At 43.8% G+C, this 24,319-nt stretch overlaps 1 protein-coding gene across 2 annotated transcripts in view; it reads left to right on the top strand.

Moving 5' to 3' along the window:
* Window positions 1-24,319, top strand: part of LOC124802549 (tetratricopeptide repeat protein 12-like) — a 119,032-nt gene that overhangs the window by 42,575 nt on the left and 52,138 nt on the right. For both annotated transcript variants that reach the window (XM_047263414.1, XM_047263413.1), the window contains 2 exons: window positions 1,467-1,615; window positions 11,437-11,680. In XM_047263414.1, the coding sequence (XP_047119370.1) occupies window positions 1,467-1,615; window positions 11,437-11,680 (393 nt within the window). The remainder of the gene's footprint in view (window positions 1-1,466; window positions 1,616-11,436; window positions 11,681-24,319) is intronic.

Here is a 24,319-nt window from a genome sequence, read left to right as displayed (position 1 = left end):
GTGTGTGTGTGTGCCAAGAGTAGTGTCACTATGTATGTGTACTTAAATTAACTGCCAACTGTATCAGCATGGGCTAGCCGTTAGAGGCCACCTGTAGGAATTATGCAAACCACATGATCTCTGCTGTGCCAACTATCGGCAACTCATGGCCACATACACGTGGGGCAGCACTGACTCACTCTCACTATATTCTTTTAGTTTTTACTGCTCACGCCAGTTGTTCTGCGTGTCACTTATGTTGCATGTTCTGTGTGATTCTTTTGTCTTGTTACATGTGGAGTCATGGGAGTTTTATTTCTGTTATTGTTCAGAGTTTTATGAATAAAGCAATATTCGAGTTACTTAGATGGGTTTCATATATTATTCATTTTCTACAGTTTGAATACTCCTGTGTGTGCTGCAATTGTTATTGTCTTATTCTTGAAGTTTTATTTTTTAACTTAGTTACTGGGGACACAGTGTTAAGATTTACAATGCTGGTGTAATAGAGTTTGAAAATTTGATTACTGCTTTTTCGCTGAATTACATAGAGTTCTCTCTTCCTAGCACAAGATACTTTAATCAGCCCCTTATCATTGCTTCTGCTCAGTTTTGTCCCTATTTGTTTTACAGGAAAATAGACTTGAACTGATGTTGGAATTTGTTGAAAAAAAGATAAAAATTTTCCACCCAGTGCTTGCTTTATAAATTTCTCCCCAGCACTCTTTCCATAATTTCTCTCTAAATGCTGTTATTGAGTCATTGCTTATGATTCTGTGACACAATACTTTTCTCCTATGATATGTATCTAACTGGTCAATAAATTTTATTGTTAACATTTGTCCATCATGTTAAGATAAACCATTGGCCATTAATTTCATAGATAAATCAGTGCGGTATCTTGGGTCTACATTGTGTCCTCCAATCACCATAGGGAATTTTGATGTGGGAAATAATCCAGAACTGGACACCAACAAGTCGAGGTGCTCAGAACTATCTAACCAAAAATCAGTTTTAAACTCTCCACAAACAGTGATTTTCCAGTTAATTATGACCAGTGTCTGTGCCAGTAACTGTCCTGAAAATGTACTGCATTTTCCCATTCCATATGGAGACCTCATGTGCTATAATATTACTCTGTGACTCTACCTAACAATGATTTCTCTGCCTGCTTTGTCAAATTTTGCTCAGCATTAAAAGCAAATTGAGTAGAGAAGTCTTGTGCTGCCGTAAGGCAACTAAACAAACTAAAGAAAAATAAAAAAGCAGTTGATTATTTGTGTGTGTGTGTGCGTGTGTGTGTGTGTGTGTGTGTGTGTGTGTGTGTGTGAGAGAGAGAGAGAGAGAGAGAGAGAGAGAGAGAGAGAGAGAGAGGGAGGGAGGGAGGGAGGGAGGGAGGGAGAGAGGGAGGGAGGGAGGGAGTCTAAAAAAAGTAAATGAGTTACCACAAAATAAATGAAACTAACACGTTGGCTTTGTTTTGACAGAAGCATTCATGGCAATTACAGAAAAAGATGCCAAAAAACGTGCTGAAGATAGAAGACAGCGCAGGGAAATAGCCGACAACTTTAAGAAACAAGCTAATGCTGCATTTGGTGAAAAGGATTATGCAAAGGCTTTAGATTTATACAACAAGGTACATTTTTATTCAAATAGCAATGAAGTGCCATAATATTCTAGTTAATGTACATCTTTGAACACTTTAACCTGCCAAACTCAGTAACACTGGTGTTATGTTAGGGGTTGTATCCACTGTTTATTGTATTTTTATCTTATTACTGATCATAGTGTCATTTTGGTTGTCATCTCAATTCCACTTGCTAGCAAAATAAATATCTCAATAAAGCTAACTGAATAGAACAAACTTTTTCTGCTTTTTCTGAATAGTGATTAGTGATGCTAGTGCATGATGAATCACCGCTGTGTTACAGTGAATAGTAAGAAACAGTATTCTGTTAATTAACTGAATTTTCTGTCACTGCTTCACCAATAATATTACATAGGAAACACTTTTCTGATGTTCTGCAAAATGTTATCTATTTAATCACGAACTTGCTTTTGGCTTCTTAGGGCATCATCAGGTCACAACTGGATGACACAACCACAGATGAAATGACATGTGACGTACACAGGTGTCACTAATACAGAAGATAGAAAAAATGATGAGATACAGGGTGTTTGTAAAGGAAAGTATTACAGTTTTAGCATATTGAGGTGTTAGGTATCTGCCAGATATCAGTGTTGTTTGTGCACAATATTTTGACAACATTACTCGTTATCTTCACCTGGTGCTACTTGAGATTGCTTGTTGAGTGGAATGGATATTTATACTTAAGGCCTCCATGGTCAGTTCCAGGCATTCTGCCTGCAGTTCACTCCTGCTAGAAGTGTCCTTAGGTGCTCACTCTGTGGTCTGTTGCACCAGGCCAAGTTTTGGCATTCTGTCTTTGATCCAGTGCACCTGTCCCTGTCAGGCATTCCATTTTTGGTCTGATATAGTTGCAGGTATTCCCTCTGCAGTCTGTTCTTGCTAGAAGTGTCTTTAGGCATTCCCTCTTCATTCCAGTGCACCAGGCCAAGTGCCGGCAATCTGTCTTCAGTTCCATGCACTGGCATCCTATTTTTGGTCCGGTGCAGTACTAGATGTTCTGTCTGTGGTCTGCTCCCACTAGAAGCATTCTCAGGCATTCCCTCTTCAGTCTGTTGCATCAGACTGAGTGCTGGCATTCTCTCTTCAGTCTGGTGCAGCTGCCCACGCACAGACATTCTGTTTTCGGTATGGTGTTCTGCCTGTGGTATGCTCCCACTAGAAGCATGCTCAAGCATTCCCTCCTCAGTCTGATTCACCAGATGAAGCACTGGCATTCCATCTTCAATCTGGTGCACCTGTCCATGTGGTGGCATTCCCTTTTCAGTCTGGTGCGGTGCTAGGTGTTCCATCTGTGGTCTGCTCCCACTAGAAGCAGTCTAAGCATTCCCTCATTGGGCCAGTGTGCCAGGCTGAGTGCTGGTGTTTTATCTTTGGTCCACTGAACACCCAAATGTGTGGTAGCATTGTATTTTTAGTCCCATGTGGTTACAGGTGTTCCTTCTGCAGTCCACTTTCATTAGAGTTGTTCCTAGGTGTTTCCTATTCACTTCCGTGCACCTGACCAAGCTCTGGTGTTCTGTCTTCAGTCTTGTACACCTGCCCAGGTGCTGGCATTCCATTTTTGGTGTGGCGCAGTACTAGGTGTTTTCCTCTGTGGTTTTCTCCCACTAGAAACGTTCTTAGGGATTCTCTCTATCAGTCGGTGTGCTAGGCCGAGCACTGGTGTTTCGTCTTTGGTCCGGTGCACACATCCATGTGTTCGTGTTCCATTTGGGTCTGGTATGGTTGTAGGTGATTCCCCTGCTGACTGATGCAGCTGGTGCTCGTTCTGGGGTTCATTCCCATTGTTCACATTCTCAGTTGTTCTTTTTGTAGAATTCTGCTGCTGCCCCCAACTGCATTTTCAGTGGTTCCAGCGCAGGATCCCAGGCTCTATTGAGTCGGTACCCAACATCAAGATTCATGAGGTTTTCCATTACCTATATGTCTATACAGTCTCTTGCAGTGGTATATGGAGGTCTGTGCCACAACATGTATTTCATCATCGTTCATGGAATGATTGCGTCGATGACTGATTTAGTTGCCTGTCTTAGCTGACTTTACCTTTGATGTTCTTTGTGTATGCTGTCCACATAACTAATTGGTTGGCCAATTTATGACATGCCAAATTGGCAAGGCATATTATAAATTGCTGGTTTTTTGTAGTCAGGCCATCTTTCACATTTTCCTGTACTCCTCTTGTCTTGGTAGGTAGAAGACCATACACTTGATCGTATTCTTCCTGATAATTCTGCTGATTTTGTCAGAAACAGATCCCACATGGGGGAGGCACACCACAGTCTTTGCTTCATCTCGCTCTTCTTCTGGATTGTGTGGCAAAGGGGCTGGTTGAAGGACCTTCTGCATCTGTTTGGCTGCATATCCATTTTTTCTGGACACTGATTGTAGATACTCTATTTCTGCTGCCACTTACCTGAGTCTGACAAAGTGTGTGTCCTGCAAACCAACATCTTCTGGCCTAGGGACTGACAGCTGCTGGCTTGCAGATATAAATCATTGTTTGGAGGTTTGCAATATACACTGTGACCAAACAATCCATCTGCTATCATTTTTACAAGTACATCCAGAACTGGTAACTGGCCATCATTTTCCAGTTCAGTGGTGAACTTAATATTTTTTGGGTGGCATGAGCTAAGATGTTCCAGAAACTCATTGAGCCTGTCCCTGCTAAGATGCCAGATAAGAAAGGTATTGACAACATACCTGCAGCAGTACATGGGTTTGTATCTAGCCATCTCTAATGCCTCCTCTTCAAATTCTCCATGACCAAACTGGCAACCACTGTGCCCTTGGCTACACCTTCTGTCTGCTCACAATATTTCTCCCATGAAGAAAACAAGTTGAGGTCAGTGTGTGCTGGAAGAGGTCCAAGGAAACATCATTAAATTTCTCTGCAATCAGTTCCAATTAGTCTCTCAGTGGTACCTTACTGAACAGGGATACCACATCAGAACTGTCCATTATATTAGATCTTGTGACATGTAGTTGCTTGAGATGTTGAAAGAACTCCTCCAGTTTGTGGACATGGTGAGTACCTTTCCACATATGGGAACAGCAGTTTATTCAAGTTCTTGGCTGTTGGGTATGTTGATGCACCAGTTTTGATGATAATTGGGTGGAGTGGCACGCCATCTTTGTGTATCTTTGGTGGCCCATATACTGTAGGTGGAACTGGTGCTCTCGATTGTAACTGTTTGATAATCTTGTCAGACATACCCATTTCCTTCAAGAGAGCCCTGGTCTTCTCGTCCACTTTATCTGTAGGGTCACATTCCAAAAGTCTGTGTGTGGGGTCCTCCAGAAATTCTCTCACTTTCTTATCATGATCAGCCTGCTGCAAAATGACTGTGGAGTTTCCTTTGTCTGCCGGCCACACCATGGTTCCACATTCTTCCCAGAGCTTCTTGAGTGCAAGGACTGCCAAATTTGGTGGACGTGTGTTGGATACTTGTGCCACTGCACTAATGGAATCTGAAATGGGCACATTTCTAGGGGGCACCCTGCTGAGTGCCTTCAGAGCTGTGTCATAAAATTTCTTACCACTTAGGTTAATTACAGTATGAGTGTCCTCCATCTGCTGTGCTTTCTTACTCATGTGGTCAAACATCATAAACTGGCATTGTGAGACATTCTTCATGGTGTACCCCACTAGTGACCAAGAGGCACTGTTTATCCAGCCCAAATCTCACCTGCTAAGGAGCCTGCCACACACAAGCGGAGGAGTAAGAGCTTCCTGGTTATCCCATCTAGCCTGTGATGCATATCTTGAATCCTCTCTATCAAAAGTGCCATGCGTGCCTGACATTTTATCTTGCTCACCACTTTAAAGTTAATGTGCTTAATCCCAGCAAAAACTGGTACAACATTTCCATCTTGACATCTCAGCAGGAAGGGAACTCAGCATCATCCCTTTTCTCTGTTGAAACTTGTCTAGCTTCTTAATACTTCAGCCAGGTTACTCGTTTTCTTCATATATGGAGTTGAGCAAAGAAGAAATGCACCTGTTTGGCACAGATGCATGTGTTGTGAGACTAGAGATTATGGAATCAGAAGAAATCCATCAAGGTGCTAGTCATGTTGAGGCTTCACACCAGCAAGTTTGTCAAGTGTGGACTTCCCATATCCATCTCATTCTTCCCCTTCTGTCACATCATACCACAAATCATCACGTTCTCCTTCATAAAACCAACAAATTTCTTTGGACATCTGAACTGTTCACTGCCAACAAGGTGTAGCTGAGCAGAGTACTCCCAACCCCACTCGTCCGAGAACAGGGACTTATTCAATCCGGGACCCTTGGCACTTCTCAGTGACGTGCAGCTGTGTAGTTCATGGCTGGTGAACTGTGGTTAACCTAAGGGTGCCAATGACATGGGCCCAGCACCCCTTCAGTCCAGCTTGATGGTAATGCCTCCTCCCACACCATTCCAGCATCAAGGCAAATCAACTAAAGCCAGAGCATCAAATCAATCTCCTCACAGGGCCCCACATAAAAAGGGTCATGCAACAAAGCACATTCACTAAATACCACATACAGACTCCAAAATCACTAATCCTGCTGCTCTTCTAAAAAGAAACAGTTATTAAACACAGCATTGAAAGAAGCTTTGCAGACTGTTCTCCCTCTGAGGCAACTGCTAGAAACTGAAGAAGAAAGTGAAATGGACCAGTGCTATGTTTTATTCATTCATACTCAGAATGGATTCCATAACAACCTAGTATATGTTGAGGACCATGAATCCACTATGCCACATACAGAACAATAAATGGAGAACCAAGTGCCTCCTTTTATAACTTACCAAACTGCAGGCTACATTGACATAATAAAAGAGTTCAAATCTCTTTTAAAAGACAGTTTCACATGCTTCCACAAAGAGGGAAACATAAGATATCAATTTGACAACCCAACAGTTTACCAATAACATCCTGAAATATTTTTGGACCAAGCAAATACCATACCACACTTATGATTTACAATCAAAACAGTTCTTCATAGTCACACTCAGGGAACTTCTTTATGATGTTCCATTAGATGACTTGCATGAAGGCACTACTATAAAAAGTTTTCAAGTGCAGTCAGTCATCCGAATGTCCAATAATGATGTCAAAGCAGCAAAGTAATTCATTCCAAATGACAATTATACATAGCATAAATTTTGAATACCCCAAACGCAAAGGAAATCTACGAAAAGAGATATGTTCTCCACATGTCTTGTATAATAGAATCCTACTGCAAAGTATCAGAGATAACCCAGTGTTACCAGTGTCAAAAATTCTGTCATGGCCCCAGAAGTGATGTGTAGGAAACTAAAAGGTGTCAAGTGTGCTGGAAACTACTTAACAAAACTCTGCTCCAAACCAGCAAAAACTGTAGCTATATGCTGTAATTGCATTGGAGACAATGATGCAAACTACAAACGATGCCCTGCAAGACTAAAACTGCAGGAAGCCTCAACAATAAGAAGAAGAAACAAACAGCAAATGGTCCTCAGCCACTCCCATGAGCCAATTTAGCAAACTTTCTGATATTAAACAAAAAGCAGCTCCTGAAAACCCCCCTACATCAACCTGTTGCAGAAAATAATTGTTCAACAGATCTTTTTCTGTCCTCTTCTGCTTGGTAGGGAGAATCTGTCACTACCCAACAGACTCCAACATCCCACGAACATGTATTCCACACTGCCCAGCAGGAAACACTTGCTGCTGCCCAACAGCAACCCATTCCAGCCACAACACAGTGATATCCTTACCCTCATCAGAAACTATCACAACAAATCCTGCCAGCTCAACCCAATCGTACACTGTCATTCTTACCAACCAATCTGGAACTCTCCAAGCACCTATTAGACTTAGCAAGTGTTTTGCACCAATTCAATATACCATCACTATTTGAAATAGTTTGTATGGCAGTACAACTCAATAGTGTTGCAGATGCATTATTATAATAGTATCAACAGGTATAAATTACTTCAGTGAATGATACAAAATAATCACACAAAAATAATTGCACTGATATCAGAAACTCACCTCAAGCCTGCAATAGATTTTACTATTAGAAACTACTCGCCCCTGTAGAGGAATTCTAGTCCTCATCAAAAACAACATCTCCTACCATTGAATTTTCACTCCCGTTCCAAACAATAATGAAGCTGCTGCAATAGAAACACACTTAGGCCATATTCTCACTATCCTCTCAGCAGCTTACCACCAGCCAACCAATCCTCTCCTCTCACCAGACCTGGAAACTTTGTTTATGACATCAAATCAATTTATCATTGGTGGTGACCCAAACAGCAAACATAAAACCTGGGGCTGCCAAACTTCGCACAGAAACAGAAGGATTCTACTGGAATACATAGAAAATAATGACAATATTACATTTGTTGCTCCAAATGAACGAACACGCTACCACTTTAGAGGAATTTGTTGTCCAGATATTTTGAATATATTGCTACTCAAAAACATCGATGGGCAATATACTGTAACCGTATCAAATTACTTAGCTGGGGTATGAGACAACTGTTGTCTGGATCCAACCAACATGGCTTATGCTGATGCACAAAGATCTCCATTCATCTGCACCACTGATTGGCCAAAACACAAGCAATAATTAGTCTAGCACCACAAACAAGAAATCCAAAACTTAACAAGGAATACAGAAATCAACACTGTCATAGACAAGTTCATGAAAACTGTCAATGTATGCTACAGTACCTCAAGATGCAAAACCATATTAACAAATAGATGATGAGATCTCCCTCCAGAGGTACAATTTCTCATACAATCAAAACACAGATTTTGTAAAAGATGGTGACTGTACCATGATTCCATTGATTAGTTTAGATTTGTACTTGTTCCATAGATCATGAATATGACACTTCGTAATGATGTGGAATGTATCAGGTTAATAAAAAGTGTCTATACAAGATATTACATTACACAAAATATTACATGAAACTTATTTCGTTTGTGTGTGGGGTTGGGAAATTACCCACTTACTATATCTAAAAATTCATCTAATGAGTAGAAGGAGTTGCCATTTAGAAATTCTTTTAATTTCCTTTTAAATGCTATATGGCTATCTGTCAGACTTTTGATGCTATTAGGTAAGTAACCAAAGACTTTTCTGGCAGTATAGTTTACCCCCTTCTGAGCCAAAGTTAGATGAAAAGAATTGTGGAAGACCTATCTAAAGAACTCCAAAACAGTCTCCAACTGACCAGGAATGACAACTGGAAAGGGAAATCGCAGAAGCTGCAAAATAACTCAGACAAACTATGGAAACTAATTAAAAAACAGCACAGACTGATTCATGGACCCAGTGCATTAGTCTACTTACCACAACACATAGCTGAAACCATAGCCAACTCCTTAGAACTACAATTTTGAAACAACAATACAGAAGATGATGAAGCAGAAGGTTGGAACACTACATCACTTATTAAGAAGAAGACCTGTTGCATAATTATCACTTACAAACAAAGAAGCTGTCGTCTCCATTGTTAAAACAATTGGCAGCACAAAATCTTCAGGCCAGGATGGCATTCGATCACGCCAGTTAAAGAAACTTCTGCCCATAGCAATAACTTATCTTGCCACCATTCACAATTGTTTTCTTAAACTAAACTATGTTCCCTTCCAATGGAAAATGGCAAAGGTTATCCATACCTAACAAAAATCCCGTATTTCCTCAGGACCATAGACCAATATGCCTTTAAAGTTTCCTCAGCAAAATATTTGAAAAAATTATTCTATCCTCTCACCACATGTTCTTCTATGGCAGTTACATAATGAGTCCTGAACAACTGGTTTCCAAAAATCACATAGAACAATGCAGCAAGTGGTCTGAATAGTCGATGAGATACTTAGATCAAAAGCAAGTAGACAAATAGACAAAGTGCTTGTCTAGTAGTATCAGACATAGAAGAACCCTTCAGTAGTACTGCCGTATAAACTTTACGTCCATGGATGTCCACTGCACGTAATCCACATCCTTCATCATATCTATCAAACTGTAAATTCTATTCTATGTTCAAGTAAACAAATCTCAGACTACCCTAAAGACAATAGAAGCTGGGGTCCCACAAGGCTTTGTGCTAGACCCTATCCTGTACTCTACTTACATTAACAATATTTCAACCAAACCAAACAACAAAATAGTATTATTTGCAGATGGTACCACAGTATTCAACTCACATAAAAACTTCAACTATATCAATCAAACCTGATTCGTCACCTAGAAAAGATCACACATTGATACAACCTCTGGAAAATAAAAATTAATCCCACGAAAACATGGGACATCGAGTCATGTGCCAGTGACATCAACAGTAAGGCAAATCAAATTGGATAACAACCCACTTCCATTGACAAATACCACAATTTCCAATAGCAACAGATCACATACTTCAGCACAAGTCAATGTTTAAAGGATGTGCATTATCAATACATATCAAGTTGATGCTCAAGAAAACAATAGTTTTACCTGACTTTATGGATTGCAATTCTGGGTACTGCCTCAGATACAAACCTCCATCAAATTCAACTAACAATAAACCCTTACAAATCATCAGCTATTATCTTTGGCATATAACATATCAAACCATTCAAAATAACCTCAATTTTCAGCCCATTTGTATGTTGGAATAACAGGTTGATATAAATGATAAACTTTATATCACTATTTGTAAAAGTCTGTATGCTCTTGTATGCCTTTGCTTCCAGAATATTGTAAATTAAGATGAATGTGATTTATGTTTTCTCTGTAATACTTAATTATTGGTTGTTATCAATTCAGTTAATGTAAGATTGCTATTTAGAGTGATAACAAAACATTTACATACTTGTCACCTATTAATGCGTGTTTTGCTTATCTTAATTCATGTGCTTATGGATGAAATCAGATAGTCACCAATTCTGCACTGCAAAATGGTTTATGTCCATTTCATTAAAATTTTGACAATCCAAAAGTTCTTTTTCAAGCTCATGTTCCAGATTGTTGCCTAATACAAGCAGTGTAACTCATAGTGTGCAAATTACCCAGGCTATATTCAACCAATATTTGAGAATATGAGCACTTATTTAGCTTCAACAAAATTTTACACATCTTTTCAAACCTTACTGAACTTTATTATTTAATTAATAGATAAAAAAATCTGCTCGCCAAGCAGTGGCGGAACACACACATAAAAGGATATAATTAGGCTGAAACTTTGTCATGCTGACAACCCGCACAAAATAATGAAAGGAAAAAAGTTTATCACATACTACATTTTCACTATTCATGCTGTAAAACTTCAGTGCCAGGTATGACATTTTAATTTATTATTTCTTTACTACTAATTCTATTCACAACACGCAGTATCCACATGTGTTATATCATTTTACGGTACAGTTCAGGAGATACTATGTCAGAAACACTGAGATGTGTGAAAAACTAGTTTTTCTTAAAGTAGAGGTGCTTTATCCATGGAAGTTTGATTCTTCAAAGAACCAGGAGTGGAGGGGTTACTGGTTTAAGACTAAGCCGGTATTCTGTGTCATATGTTTATTGATTTAAAATATTTCCATTAGGGCCATCTTTCAGCTACTCTTAACAATACGTAAAAACACCATTGCTGTCGTTCATTGTCATAGCTGTGATTCATTGTACTCAGTATATGCCACAATTCCCTTCAAAGATGTTTTTCACAGACGGGGATGAAGCATTGGGTTTACTATAAGCAGGAAAAACCATTTGACTACATCCTGTACGCCTGCAAAATTTTGATATTGATTAAATTGACCATAATTTGTATGTTTTGCAGGCAATTGATCAGGTAAAAGATAGTGGGATCCTCTATACAAATCGTGCAACAACTTTACTTAAGCTCGGTCTGTATTCACGTGCAGTTGATGATTGCGAATGGGCACTAAGAGTAAACAGAGATAATTTACGAGCCTGGCTGTTGAAGGCTAAAGCACATCATTTTCTTGAGCAGACTGAAGAAAAAGCAGAATGCTTGCGTGAAGCTAGGGAGCGCCATCCGAACAGTGGAAACATCATTACAGGTACTACTGCAGTTTTAAGGAGACCTGTATAAGTCAGTTATGTGATGCTCATGGTCATTCTTTTCTAACTTGCAGTGCTGAAATTGTGTCACAAATCTCAGATCACACTGAAACAGCTTATGACCTAAACTTAAGTAATGAATCAAACAATGGAAAATCCAGGATGAAATGTAACAATTATGAGAAGGAAAGTTGCTACTCACTATATAGCGGAGATGCTGAGTCGCAGATAGGCACAACAAAAAGTCTCTAACAATTAAAGCTATTGGCCATTAAGACCTTTGTCAACACTAGATACACACACACACACACACACACACACACTCAGACACACACACACTCAGAAACGCAACTCACACACACAACTGCAGTCTCAGGCAACTTAAACCACAGTGCGAGCAGCAGCACCAGTGCATGATGGGAGTGTCGACTGGGTGGGGATAAGGAGAAGGATGGGGCAGAGTGGGGGAGTGACAGTATCATGGGGCTGGCAGACAGTAAGGCCTTCATCAACACTTGACACAACACACACACACACACACACACACACACACACACACACACACACACACACACACACACAAACACAACTCAGACACATGACTGCAGTCTCAGGCAACTTAAAACCACAGTGCGAGCAGCAGTGCCAGTGTGTAATGGGAGTGGCGACTGGGTGGGGGTAAGGAGGAGGATGGAGCAGGGAGGGGGTGGGATAGTATCGTGGGGGTGGTGGACAGTGAAATGCTGCAGGTCAGATGGAGAGCAGACGAGAGGTGGGGAGGAGGAAGGGGAAGTAGCGGAAAAGGAGAGAAATAAAATGACTGGGTGTGGTGGTGGAATGGTGGCTTTGTAGTGTTGGAATGGGAACAGGGAAGGGCGGGATGGGTGAGGAGTGAGGACAGTGACTAACGAAGGTTGAGGCCAGCTGGGTTATGGGAACATAGGATGTATTGCAGAGAAAGTTCTCACCTGTGCAAGTCAGAAAAGCCAGTGTTGGTGAGGAGGATCCATATGGTGCAGGCTGTGAAGCAGTCATTGAAATGAAGGATGTCATGTTCGGCAGCATGTTCAGCAACAGGATGGTCCACTTGTTTCTTGGCTACTGTTTGTCATTGGCCATTCATGCAGACAGTTTGTTGGTTGTCATGCCTACATAGAATGTGGCACAGTGGCTGCAGCTTAGCTTGTAGACCACATGACTTGTTTCACAGGTAGCCCTGCCTTTGATGGAATAGGTGATGATAGTTACCAGACTGTATAGTAGGTGGTGGTTAGAGGATGTATGGGACAGGTCTTGCATCTAGGTCTATTACGGGGGTATGAGCCATTAGGTAAGGGATTGGGAGTGGGGATTGTGTAAGGATGGACGAGTATATTGTGTAGTTTTTATGGATGGTGGAATACCACTGTGGGAAGGTTGAGAAGGATAGTGGGCAGGACATTTCTCATTCCAGGGCATGATGAGAGATAATCGAAACCCTAGCAGAGAATTTAATTCAGTTGCTCCATTCCTGGGTGGTAATGAGTTACGAGGAGAGTGCTCCTTTGTGGTCAGATGGTGGGACTTTGGGAGGTGTGGGAGACTGGAAAGATATGGCATGAGAGATATGTTTCTGTACAAAGTTGGGAGGATAATTATGGCCAGTGAAGGCCTTAGTGAGACCTTCGGTATATTACAAGAGGGACTGCTTAGCGAGACCCTCGGTATGTTAAAGAGGGACTGCTTTTCACTGCAGATGCGACGACCATGGGTGGCTAGGCTGTACAGAAGGGACTTCATGGTATGGAACGGGTGCCAGTTGTCGAAGTGGAGGTATTGCTGGTGGTTAGTAGGTTTGATATGGACGGAGGTACTGATGTAGCCATCTTTGAGGTGGAGGTCAACATCTAGGAAGGTGACTTGTTGGGTTGAGTAGGACCAGGTGAAGCAAAAGGGGGAGAAGTTGTTGAGGTTCTGTAGGAATGTGGATAGGGTGTCCTCACCTTCGATGCAGATAGCAAAGATGAATCTGAATCAGGTGAGGGGTTTAGGACTCTGGTTTTTTGGGAAGGGTTCCTCTAGATGGCCCATGAATAGGTTGGCATAGAATGGTGCAATGCGGGTGCCCATAGCTGTACCCCAGATTTGTTTGTAGGTAATCCCTACAAAGGACAAGTAATTGTGGGTGAAGATATAGTTGGTCATGGCAACTAGGAAGGATGATGATGTTTGGTTTGTGGGGCGCTCAACTGCGTGGTCATCAGTGCCCATACAAAGTCCCAATTTTTACGCAGTCCAGTTTTTACACAGTCCAATCTGACCACTCACAAATGATGATGATGATGATGATGATGATTATGATGAAATGATGAGGACAACACAAACACCCAGTCCCTGGGCAGAGAAAATCCCCAATCTGGCCGGGAATTGAATCCGGGACCCCATGATCCAGAGGCAGCAACGCTAGCCACTGGACCACGAGCTGTGGACCACTAGGAAGGAGGTTGTTGCTTTGGAGCCCATCGGGCATTCAAAAAGGTAGTGTTCAACAGCTGTAAGGCCAGGGGTGTTAGGAATGTTAGTGTACAGGGAGGTCACATCAGTAGTGACAAGCAGGGCACTGTGTGGTAAAGGGATAGGAACTGTGGACAGTCGGAGGAGGAAATGGTTGGTATCTTTTATATAGGAGGGTAGGTTCTGGGTAATAGGTTGAAGGTGTTGGTCTACATGAGCAGAGATTCTCTCAGTGGGGGCCCCATAACTGCCCACAGTGGGGCGTCCTGGGTGGTTAGGTTTGTGGACTTAAGGAAGCACGTAGAAGGTAGGAGTGCAGGAACTGGTAGGTGTGAGTAGAGACATGGACTCCAGGGAGAGGTTCTGTGATGGGCGTAAGGATTTAAATAGTGACTGGAGACACTGCTGGATTACTGGAATGAGATCACTGTGGCAAGGTTTGTAGCTGGAAGTATTTGACAGCTGGTGGAGTCCTTCCACCAGGTAATCCTTGGTGTTCAAAACAAGTGGTGGAGCCTTTGTGTGCAGATAGGATTGTAAGGTCAGGATCCGTTTTTAGATGATGGACTATGGCTCTTACTGCGGATGTAAGGTTAGTTTGCATGGGGAATGATGGTGAGGAAGGGATTGAGGTTAAGAAATTCTGGAAAATTAAACAGGGGCTCATTTGGGAGCAGTGGAGGTGAATCATGGTTGGATGAAGGTGTGAGCTGAGGTAGGCAAGGTTCAATATTGGCCTTGGTTGAGTCTGATTGGTAGGGTTGGCGGCAAAAAAGTGTTTCCACTGTAGGGACCGGGAGGAGGAGAGAAGATCTTTAACAAGTTCTGCATGATTGAATTTGGAATTTGGGCAAAAGGTGAGGCCTTTGGAAAGGACTGATATTTCTGTGGGGCTAACTTCTGGAGGAAAGGTTTATGACTGTGTTGCGGGTCTGTTTAGGGTCTGGATTCTGTGTGGTGATGCGAGGAAGTTTTGGAGGGTGGAGTAAGTGTGGTAGGTCTGCAGGACAGGGTTTGTCAGCTATGGGGGGATGTGGGGGAGGTTTGGAGGTTGTTGTAGAGGTGGTGGACAGTGATACTCCAAGGCGGGAGTAGTAAGTGAGCAGAATGGAGAGCTTTTTGAGGTGGCATTGTGCGTGTTGCTCAAGTTCCTGCAGGGCAAGAGTTCCAATGTGTCATGAGTTCTGGGAATTTGGGATTGCATAGCAGGAGAATTTTGCGGATGGAGAGAAGGTACTGCAAGGAGGTTTGGGTTTGGTGATATGGTTTTGCAGGACTGTGTTGGTGAGGGTTAAGGACTGGCAGAATATGAACAGGTGGAGGTCATTTTGGAAGGAGGGGTGGTAGCTAGAGATGGGTAATTTGATGGTAAGGCCATTAGGGGGGATTTAATGAGCCAAGCAACAATGCAGGAGCACTATATGGGTCTGGGATCTGGCCAGGGCTAAGGAAACTTTCCTGTATTGACGTAGATGGAAGGAGCAAGGATCGATGGTGGTGGAAAAAAGTGAAAAATTATATAGATAATGTAGAATTACGCCCAAAAAATTTCGCAAAAACACACACAAATATGTGTGAAAATTCATGAAAAGGATGAAATGGATGCAAAAGGGGGAAACAAGATGAAATCTGATGGAGTCAACGCTATCGAGAAGTCACAAGGATCAAAGTAAAGAATAACTAATAAAAATGTATATATTACTGCAAGTAGCAGGTCTGAGAGTGGATAAATGGGAAGAAGGGCGACATACCCCATCCTCCGAAACTCCCTCACACCAGCACACGGAATACAGAACCTAAACAGACCTGCAACACAGTCATGAACTTTTCCTCCAGAAGTTAGCCCCACAGAAATATCAGTCCTTTCCAGTGGCCTCACCTTTTGCCCCATTTCCAAATTCAATCATGCGGGACTTGTTACAGATCTTCTCTCCTTCTCCTGGTCCCTACAGTGGAAACACTTTTTTGCCGCCAACCCTACCAATCAGACTCAACCAGATACCAATATTGAACCTCGCCTAACTCAATTCACTCCTCCATCCAACTGTGATCCACCCCCACTGCCCCCAAACCACCCCCTGTTAACTTTCTAGAATTTCTTAACCTCAAATCTTGCCTCACCATCATTCCCCAGCTCCCTCAACATGCAAACTAACCTTACATCCGCAGAAATAGCCACAGTCCCCCATCTAAACACTGATCCCAACCCTATAATCCTATCTGCAGACAAAGGCTCCACCACTGTTGTTTTGAACTGCAAGGATTACCTGGTGGAATGTCTCCACCAGCTGTCAGATACTTCCACCTACAAACCTTGCCACAGTGACCCATTCCAGTAATCCAGCAGGATCTCCAGTCACTACTCAAATCCTTAGGCCCATCCCAGAACCTCTCCCTGGAGTCCATCTCTCTACTCACCCCTACCACTCCCCACACTCTTACCATCTACATGCTTTCTAAAGTCCATAAACCGAACCACCCAGGATGCCCCATTGTGGCCAGTTACCTACCCTCCTATACAAAAGATGCCAACCATTTCCTCTACCAACTCTCCATGGTTCCTGTCCCTTTACCACATGGTGCCCTGCTCGTCACTACATGCCACCTACCTGTACACTAACATTCCTAATGCCAATGGCCTTACTGCTACTGAAAACTACCTTTCCAAAGGCCCGATGTATTCCAAACCAACAATCTCCTTCCTAGTCCCCATGGCCAACTATATCCTCATCCATAATTATTTCTCCTTTGAAGGGATTACCTACAAACAGATCCAGGGTAAGGCTATGGGCACCCACATGGCACCATCCTATGCCAACCTATTCATGGGCCTTCTAGAGGAACCCTTCCCAAAATCTCAGAGTCCTAAACCCCTCACCTGGTTCAGATTTATTGATGACATCTTTGCTATCTGCATTGAAGGTGAGGACACCCTACCCACATTCCTACAGAACTTCAACAACTTCTCCCCCATTTGCTTCACTTGGTCCTAGTCAATCCAACAAGCCACCTTCGTAGATGTTGATCAAAGTTGGCTACATCAGTCCCTCGTCAATATCAACCTACTAACCACCAACAATACCTCCACTTCAACAGCTGCGACCCATTCCATACCAAGAAGTCCTTTCGTACAGCCTAGCCACCCTTGGTCATCACATCTGCAGTGACAGGCAGTCCCTGTCGAAATATACTGAGGGTCTCACTAAAGCCTGCACTGACCGTAATTATCCTTCCATCCTTGCACGGAAACAAATCTCCCGTGTCTTATTTTTCCAGTCTCCCACAACCTCCCAAAGTCCCACCGTCTGCCCACAGAGGAGCAGTCTCCTGATAACTGAGTACCACCCAGGACTGGAGCGAAATAATTACATTCTCTGCCAGGGTTTTGATTATCTCTTGTTGTGCCCTGAAATGAGAAATGTCCTGACCACTATCCTTCCCACCCCTCCCACAGTGGTATTCCGCTGTCCACCAATATACTCGTCATCCTTACACAACCCCTGCTCCCAGTCCTTACCTAATGGCTCATACCCCTGTAATAGACGTAGATGCAAGACCTGTCCTATATATCCTCCAACCACCACCTACTCCAGTCTGGTCATTAACATAACCTATCCCATCAAAGGCAGGGCTACCTGTGAAACCAGTCATGCGGTCTACAAGCTAAGCTGCAACCACTGTGCTGCATTATATGTAGGCATGATAACCAACAAACTGTCAGCATGAATGGTCACTGACAAACTTTGGCCATGAAACAAGTGGACCACCATGTTGCTAAACACACTTCCGAACATGACATCCTTCATTTCAATGACTACTTCACAGCCTGCACCGTATGGATCCTCCCCAACAACACCAGCTTTTCTGAATTGCAGAGGTGGGAACGTTCCTTGCAATATATCCTACATTCCCATAACCCTCCTGGCCTCTACCTTCGTTAGTCATCGTCCTCCCCCATCCAACCCCTTCCCTGTTCCCATTCTAGCACTACACAGCTGCTATTCCACCACCACACCCAGTGTTTTTGCTTCTCTCCTTTTCCGCTACTCCCTCCCCCCTCTCCCCAGCCCTCTGTCTGACATGCAGCACTTCACTGTCTGCCAGCCCCATGATACTATAGCTCCCCCACTCTGCCCCATCCTTCTCCTTATCCCCACCCAGTCGACACTCCCATCATGCACTGGTGCTGCTGCCCGCAGTGTGGTTTAAGTTGCCTGAGACTGCAGTCGTGTGTGTGAGTTGTGTGTGTGTGTGTGTGTGTGTGTGTGTGTGTGTGTGTGTGTATCTAGTGTTGACAAAGGTCTTAATGGCCAAAAGCTTTAATTGTGAGAGTCTTTTTGTTGTGCATATCTGTGACTCAGCAGTTCCACTATACTGTGAGTAGCAACTTTCCTTCTCAAAAACATATGTAATGGATTTTCTTAGCTGAATGCCTGTTGTATTGCTGTATTGTATCTGTACCCATATATTCTTGTTGGGAGCTTCATTGTTGAAAGAACTATCAATCATAATAACACATTTTCTTGTGCTATGTTCTCTTATTGCCTTTTGTGTTTTATCTATAGTTGTAATCATTGGAAACGGTAAGAGACAAGTGGCACAAATCATGAAGCAGCTATGGAGCTCATAGTTATTATGTGTGGTTATGGTAAGTTGCACTGGTGGTAATCTAGAGATGGTGGAATGAAACAGGCTGTTCTGGAGGTAAATGATAGTGGATATCACAGAGTGAATGAATAATCAAAACAAGTCAGAGTGTAGCAATGTCATCTTAAGTGTTAACAACAATCCTGGGGGCAATCCAAATCGTAGATCTAAACCGAGAAAGGTCAACCCTCTGCTATTCAGTGGTGTGTAACTGAAGGGTCCAGTGACTGGTGAGAGACTGGTTAGCAATAGCTGTGCTGTGGTATCTAGAGGTAAACACACAGAGGATCTCTGACATATTTTCCCTACTGATACCTGGGCTAGGCAGGGAATCCAAATAACTGTCAGATACTAATAGCCTGGTAATTGAGTTTGGGATTAACTGCTGTTTGGCAGCAGCCATTCATTTGTGTACCCAGCTGGTTACTGGTTGCTGATATATAACATGGCCTCATAAAACACGTGGTTCTAACTTTTATAGGATAGGAAATGCCTGTGCCCAGAATGCAGTAGGAGGTGAAAAGGAAGATTTAGGATTAAGGTCCTATCTGTGATGAGATCATGATAGATGGAACACAGGCTTGGATTGGGGAAGGATGGAAGGCACTCAGCCACAACCTTTCAAAGCAACCATACTGGCATTTGCCTTAAGCAGTTTAGGGAAATTGCAGAAAACTTAAATCTGGATGAGTGGATAGAGATTTGAACCACTGTCCTGCCTGATTGGAGATGTTGAGTGGTTGTATAGAGCAGATCTTTTTTTTAAATTTATTTTTTATTGGCTTTTTGCTGGCAGCAATACAGCAATTGCAATTGTTTATTAATGTTAGTGAACATGATTAAAAAAACACTAGCTTTCAAGCTCTTGCTCTTTCTACAGTAAAAGTACACTTTTGACTGTGGATGTGAGCATTTTGGTGTCTGTGTGGTTCTGTGTGTGAACATGTGTACTTTTGCTAGAGAAAGGGCAAGAGGTTAAAGGTTGGTGTAACTACGTATTCTGTTGAGTGTCTCTACGCACGACACCTCAGACGCTTATAGGTGAGGAGTTGCCTTTCTTTTATTTTACATATTATTCCAGCCAAAAAATTTCAGTTGTTGTGGAATTAAGACTGCACCTATTTCAGAAATAAATACATTTAGAAATCTCAGTATCTGACATGTAGAATTTTTTTGTCCACTTCTTGAATGTGCTACTAAATGGTTTATTGTGTCTCACTGTTTAGAGGCACAAAACACATGGGTGTTTTCAGTCCGTTACTAAAGGCAAATAAATAGGAGGTCGAGATGATAGGAGTTGAAGGAGTCCAGGTTGCAATAATATGTGGTACGACACACTGCCCACTGTTAGAGAGAAGGATTATTATTCAAGAAACACATAGTACAGTGAAAATTACTTATCTTCAGTAGTTTGTAGGACTGTAGCTGTGGCCATGAACTAATACAAAATATTCTCAGGGACTAAGCCTGATGGGCTCTCCTCAGAGAGTCAATGCAAACAGAACTGGCTGAAAGACGATTATGAAAGTGTGTGTGCCTAGGTTGAAATCTAGCTAAGAAGTGAACGAGGCAAACTCCAGTTCTGTTGAGCTGCACAGCCCACTAGAGTGCGCTATGCTCGGCAGACGACGGGCTGCCAACCTTGTGTTGGCGCGGTGTTGTAGTAGTATCTGTGGCAATGATACTACACCCCTCTAACCCAAATTGTCGCATCGTCGTGGAATAAGGCTTGCAACATTGGGAGGAAGGACCCGGGGACAGCAAAACTGAGGGGGCGGCACAACTGAGGGGGCGGCACAACTGAGGGGGCGGACAGAGGGACTGCTGGGGATGACTGCTCACCCGCGGTCATGCATTCACGTGAGGTAGCGAGGGAAAAACCCGGTACAAAAAACCTCCTCAGACCGCACACCACCCCCAGGTAGGCCCAAAGGGGATGGGGAGAGCTCAACGTCCATGGGCGATGGGGGCGACGCCATGGTGGCGGTGTGTGGTGGAGTGACCGGTGAGGTGGAAGCCTCAGCCAGCGGCGGACTCAGCGCCGCTGGCAGAGGCGGTGAGGGCGGCCTCGGGGGCGGCGTATGGCGGTTGGCTGGCATGGAGGCTGCGGCGGAAGGCCGACGGATGGCAGTGACCGCTGGCAGCAACGGCGGCTGAGGCGCATGTGCAGGAGGGGTGTGCTGGCCACGCGCCAAAAGTGACAGCGCACGCGCAGTGGGCGCACCAGGGGAGCGCACCAGTTGTGGCAGCAGCACGGACTCCGAGGGAGACCGCGAGAAGTCAGCATCTGCCGACAAAGAGGGGGCAGCAGAAACCAGAAGGTGGCACAACTGTAACTGGTTCCTGAGCCACTGCACCAAGCCGGATGGACCAGAAACAAGATATGGAGCACGGCTGAGCGAGCAAACGACACGCGCCTGCTTTCGACGCCACCTGCTCCTAAAAACTCTGTAGAAGACCATAGTGTGCAGCATGAAGCCGAAAGAAGGTGAAGCAGCGGAAGTGAGTGGCGAAGGAGGCCACAGTAACTGCAAAAGCGAACTGTGGGTGCGACCATGAAGCAATTCAACCGGGGAGTGAGTACCACATGGCTGGGAGCGGTAGGACGACAAAAAGGTCCAAAGAGCACGCTCGCGAGAATGCATAGCACGCAACTTAGTCATCTGTGACTTGAACGTTTGGACGAACCGTTCAGCCTCACCGTTCGACTGCGGGTGGAATGGGGCAGTAGTCAGATGGCAAATGCCATTGGCAGCACAAAATGTTTCAAATTCCTTGGAGACAAACTGGGGGCCGTTGTCAGAGACAAGCAACAAGCACTTCCGGCAGACCCTCCAGACAGAAAATCGACATCAACGCCCAAAGGTACTTGCCGAGGTAGTGGAAACCACCAGGACAACAAAAGGGAAGTTGCTGTAAGCATCGATAACAATCAACCAGCGGGCATCCCGGAGCGGACCCACAAAATCAACATGGAGACGCTGCCAAGGCGCATTAGGAGTTGGCCACGCAAAGAACTGTTGGCAGGGAGCAGATTGATGCTCCACGCAAGACTCACAAGTAGTGAGCAAATCTTTAATGTCGCTATCAATACCAATCCAGGTGCAATGACGTCGAGCGAGCTGTTTCGTCCGCACAATACCCCAGTGACCAACATGGAGAAGGCGGAGAATTTCCGAGTGCAAAGAACGCGGTACCATGACATGGGATTGATCATTTTTCGTTCGGAGTAATAGAACACCGCGGTGAACTGACAATCTATGGCATTGTGCAAAATAATGCCGAACCTGGGGTCAGGAATTTGTGAAGCAGCGTAGAGAAGCATCGGCGGCCATCATGGAAGCAATACGACAGAAGTTGAACAGAAAATCATTGGCAAACACTGCGTCTTGCGACTCTATGTAGAGGTATGACACTTCGGAGGAGTCAAAGGTGTCATCTGGACCAATAGGAAGATGAGACAACCCATCAGCATTGCCACATCGAGCCGTAGGCCAGTACAAAATTTCATAGGACGGGTGGAACAATGACATCAAAGGCTTGTGGTCGGTAACCAGATAGAACTTCCTACCGTACAAAAAATTGTGGAACTTGGCGACTCCATAGACAATAGCTAGAGCTTCCTTTTCTATCTGAGAGTAGTTTTGTTGCACCGAATTGAGAAATTTGGAGGCAAAGGTGATTGGGCGATCAACCGGATGTATGCGATGCGAGAGAACTGCACCGATGCCGTGTGAAGACGCATCGACAGCCAAAACCACAGGCCAGGAGGGATCAAAAGGAACCAAACACTGATCACTGAGCAACGCAGATTTGAGCTGGCGGAAAGCAGCGTCACAATCCGGAGACCACACAAGAGGCACATTCTTACGCTGGAGGCCATGCAAAGGCACTGCTATCTGAGCAGCATTAGGAATGAAGTGAATATAATAAGTAATTTTTCCCAACACAGATTGGAGTTCCTTCAAGTTCGTAGGCGCCGGCAAGTCTCTGATCACACAGATATGCGACGGTGAGGGGTTGATACCCTGTCCATTAATCACATGGCTAAGTATTCTATCTAAGTCTGAAAAAACTTACACTTCTTCCTGTTACATTTGAGACCAGCCTGTGAAAGGACACTAAACAAAGTTTTCAAGTTCTGCAAATGTTCTTCAGGGGTGCGACCTGACACTACAATATTGTCTAGATAATTAGAGCACCCTGGAACCGTAGCACACAATTGCTACAAATACGACTGAAAAATAGCTGGCGCCAAACCACAACTGAAAGGAAGTGGGCGAAACTTGAACAGTCCCAAGTGAGTGTTTATGACAAAGTAGCACTGCGACGAGTCATTGAGCAGAATCTGGAAGTACGCGTGTCTCAAATCAATCATAGAAAAATACTTTCCTGCACCCAACTTATCAAATATGTCCTCAGGGTGCGGCAAAGGAAATTAGCAACGACAGTATAGGGATTCACTGTGGACTTAAAATCTGCACAAATGCGGAGTCGACCATTAGGTTTCTTAACACACACTATCGATGACACCCAGGGTGAGGCAGACACGGGTTCTAGGACCCCAATGTCTTTCAAATGCACGAGTTCCATAGCTACTGCGTTGTGTTACACACGCGGGATCGAGTGAGCGCGCCGGCACACAGGTCTCCAACTACAACATGCGCAGTGAAATTAGAAGTGCAACCCAAGCCGTCGGAGAAAAGTTCACTAAACAACGCACAAAGGGAGTCAACACTGTCATTATGGTCACTAGCCGAGATGGACATGACATTGTCTTGCACCGAGAGGCCAAAAAGATCAGATGCATCCAGTCTGAAAATGTTTGTAGCATCACATGATCGAACGACGTGGAAAGTTACTGTTCTGGTGGTGGCACCATATGTGGCCTGTACACTACACACACCAAGCACCGAAATTTCTTGTCCTGTGAAAGCAATCAGCTTGGAAAGAGAGCAGCAGAGTGGTGGTGAGCCAAGCAATGCATATGTCTTGTGATTCAATAAAGAAACCGAAGCACCAGTATCTAACTGCAAACGCACAGCACATCCAGCAATGTGGAGAATCACAAACAGTTTGTGTGCAACGCGCTCAATGTGATTGAGAGTGTCTGAGGAAGTGTGGCGAGGCACCTGTCTTATGGGAGACGCATGTGGCGAAGAAGTCCATTCAAAAATAGCATTAACATCCATAGGTTGCTCAAAGTCAGTTCCACGGCGAGAGCCGTTGCGGTGATGCTGCTGCGAATTACGTGAACCTGACATGTGTGTGGGGTAAGAGTTCCATTTAGAACACACGGCTTGAACATGATCTGTTTTGTTACAGAGAAAACACTGAGCCCGACGGGAAGGGCACTTGTCCCGGGGATGAGCACTAAAACACTTAGGGCAAGATTTGAGTCTAGGCGCGGAAGCATGATGAGCAGATTGTTTACGCGCCTGCTTGCAGTGCGGCGGAGCCGGCTGCAGCGAAGCAGAGTGCACAGACCTGTTGTGAGA

The sequence above is a fragment of the Schistocerca piceifrons genome, chromosome 6 (genome assembly GCF_021461385.2).
Source record: "Schistocerca piceifrons isolate TAMUIC-IGC-003096 chromosome 6, iqSchPice1.1, whole genome shotgun sequence".
Lineage (NCBI taxonomy): Eukaryota > Metazoa > Arthropoda > Insecta > Orthoptera > Acrididae > Schistocerca > Schistocerca piceifrons.
Note: the sequence above shows the minus strand (reverse complement) of the source record. Positions and strands in the feature narration are given on the sequence as shown.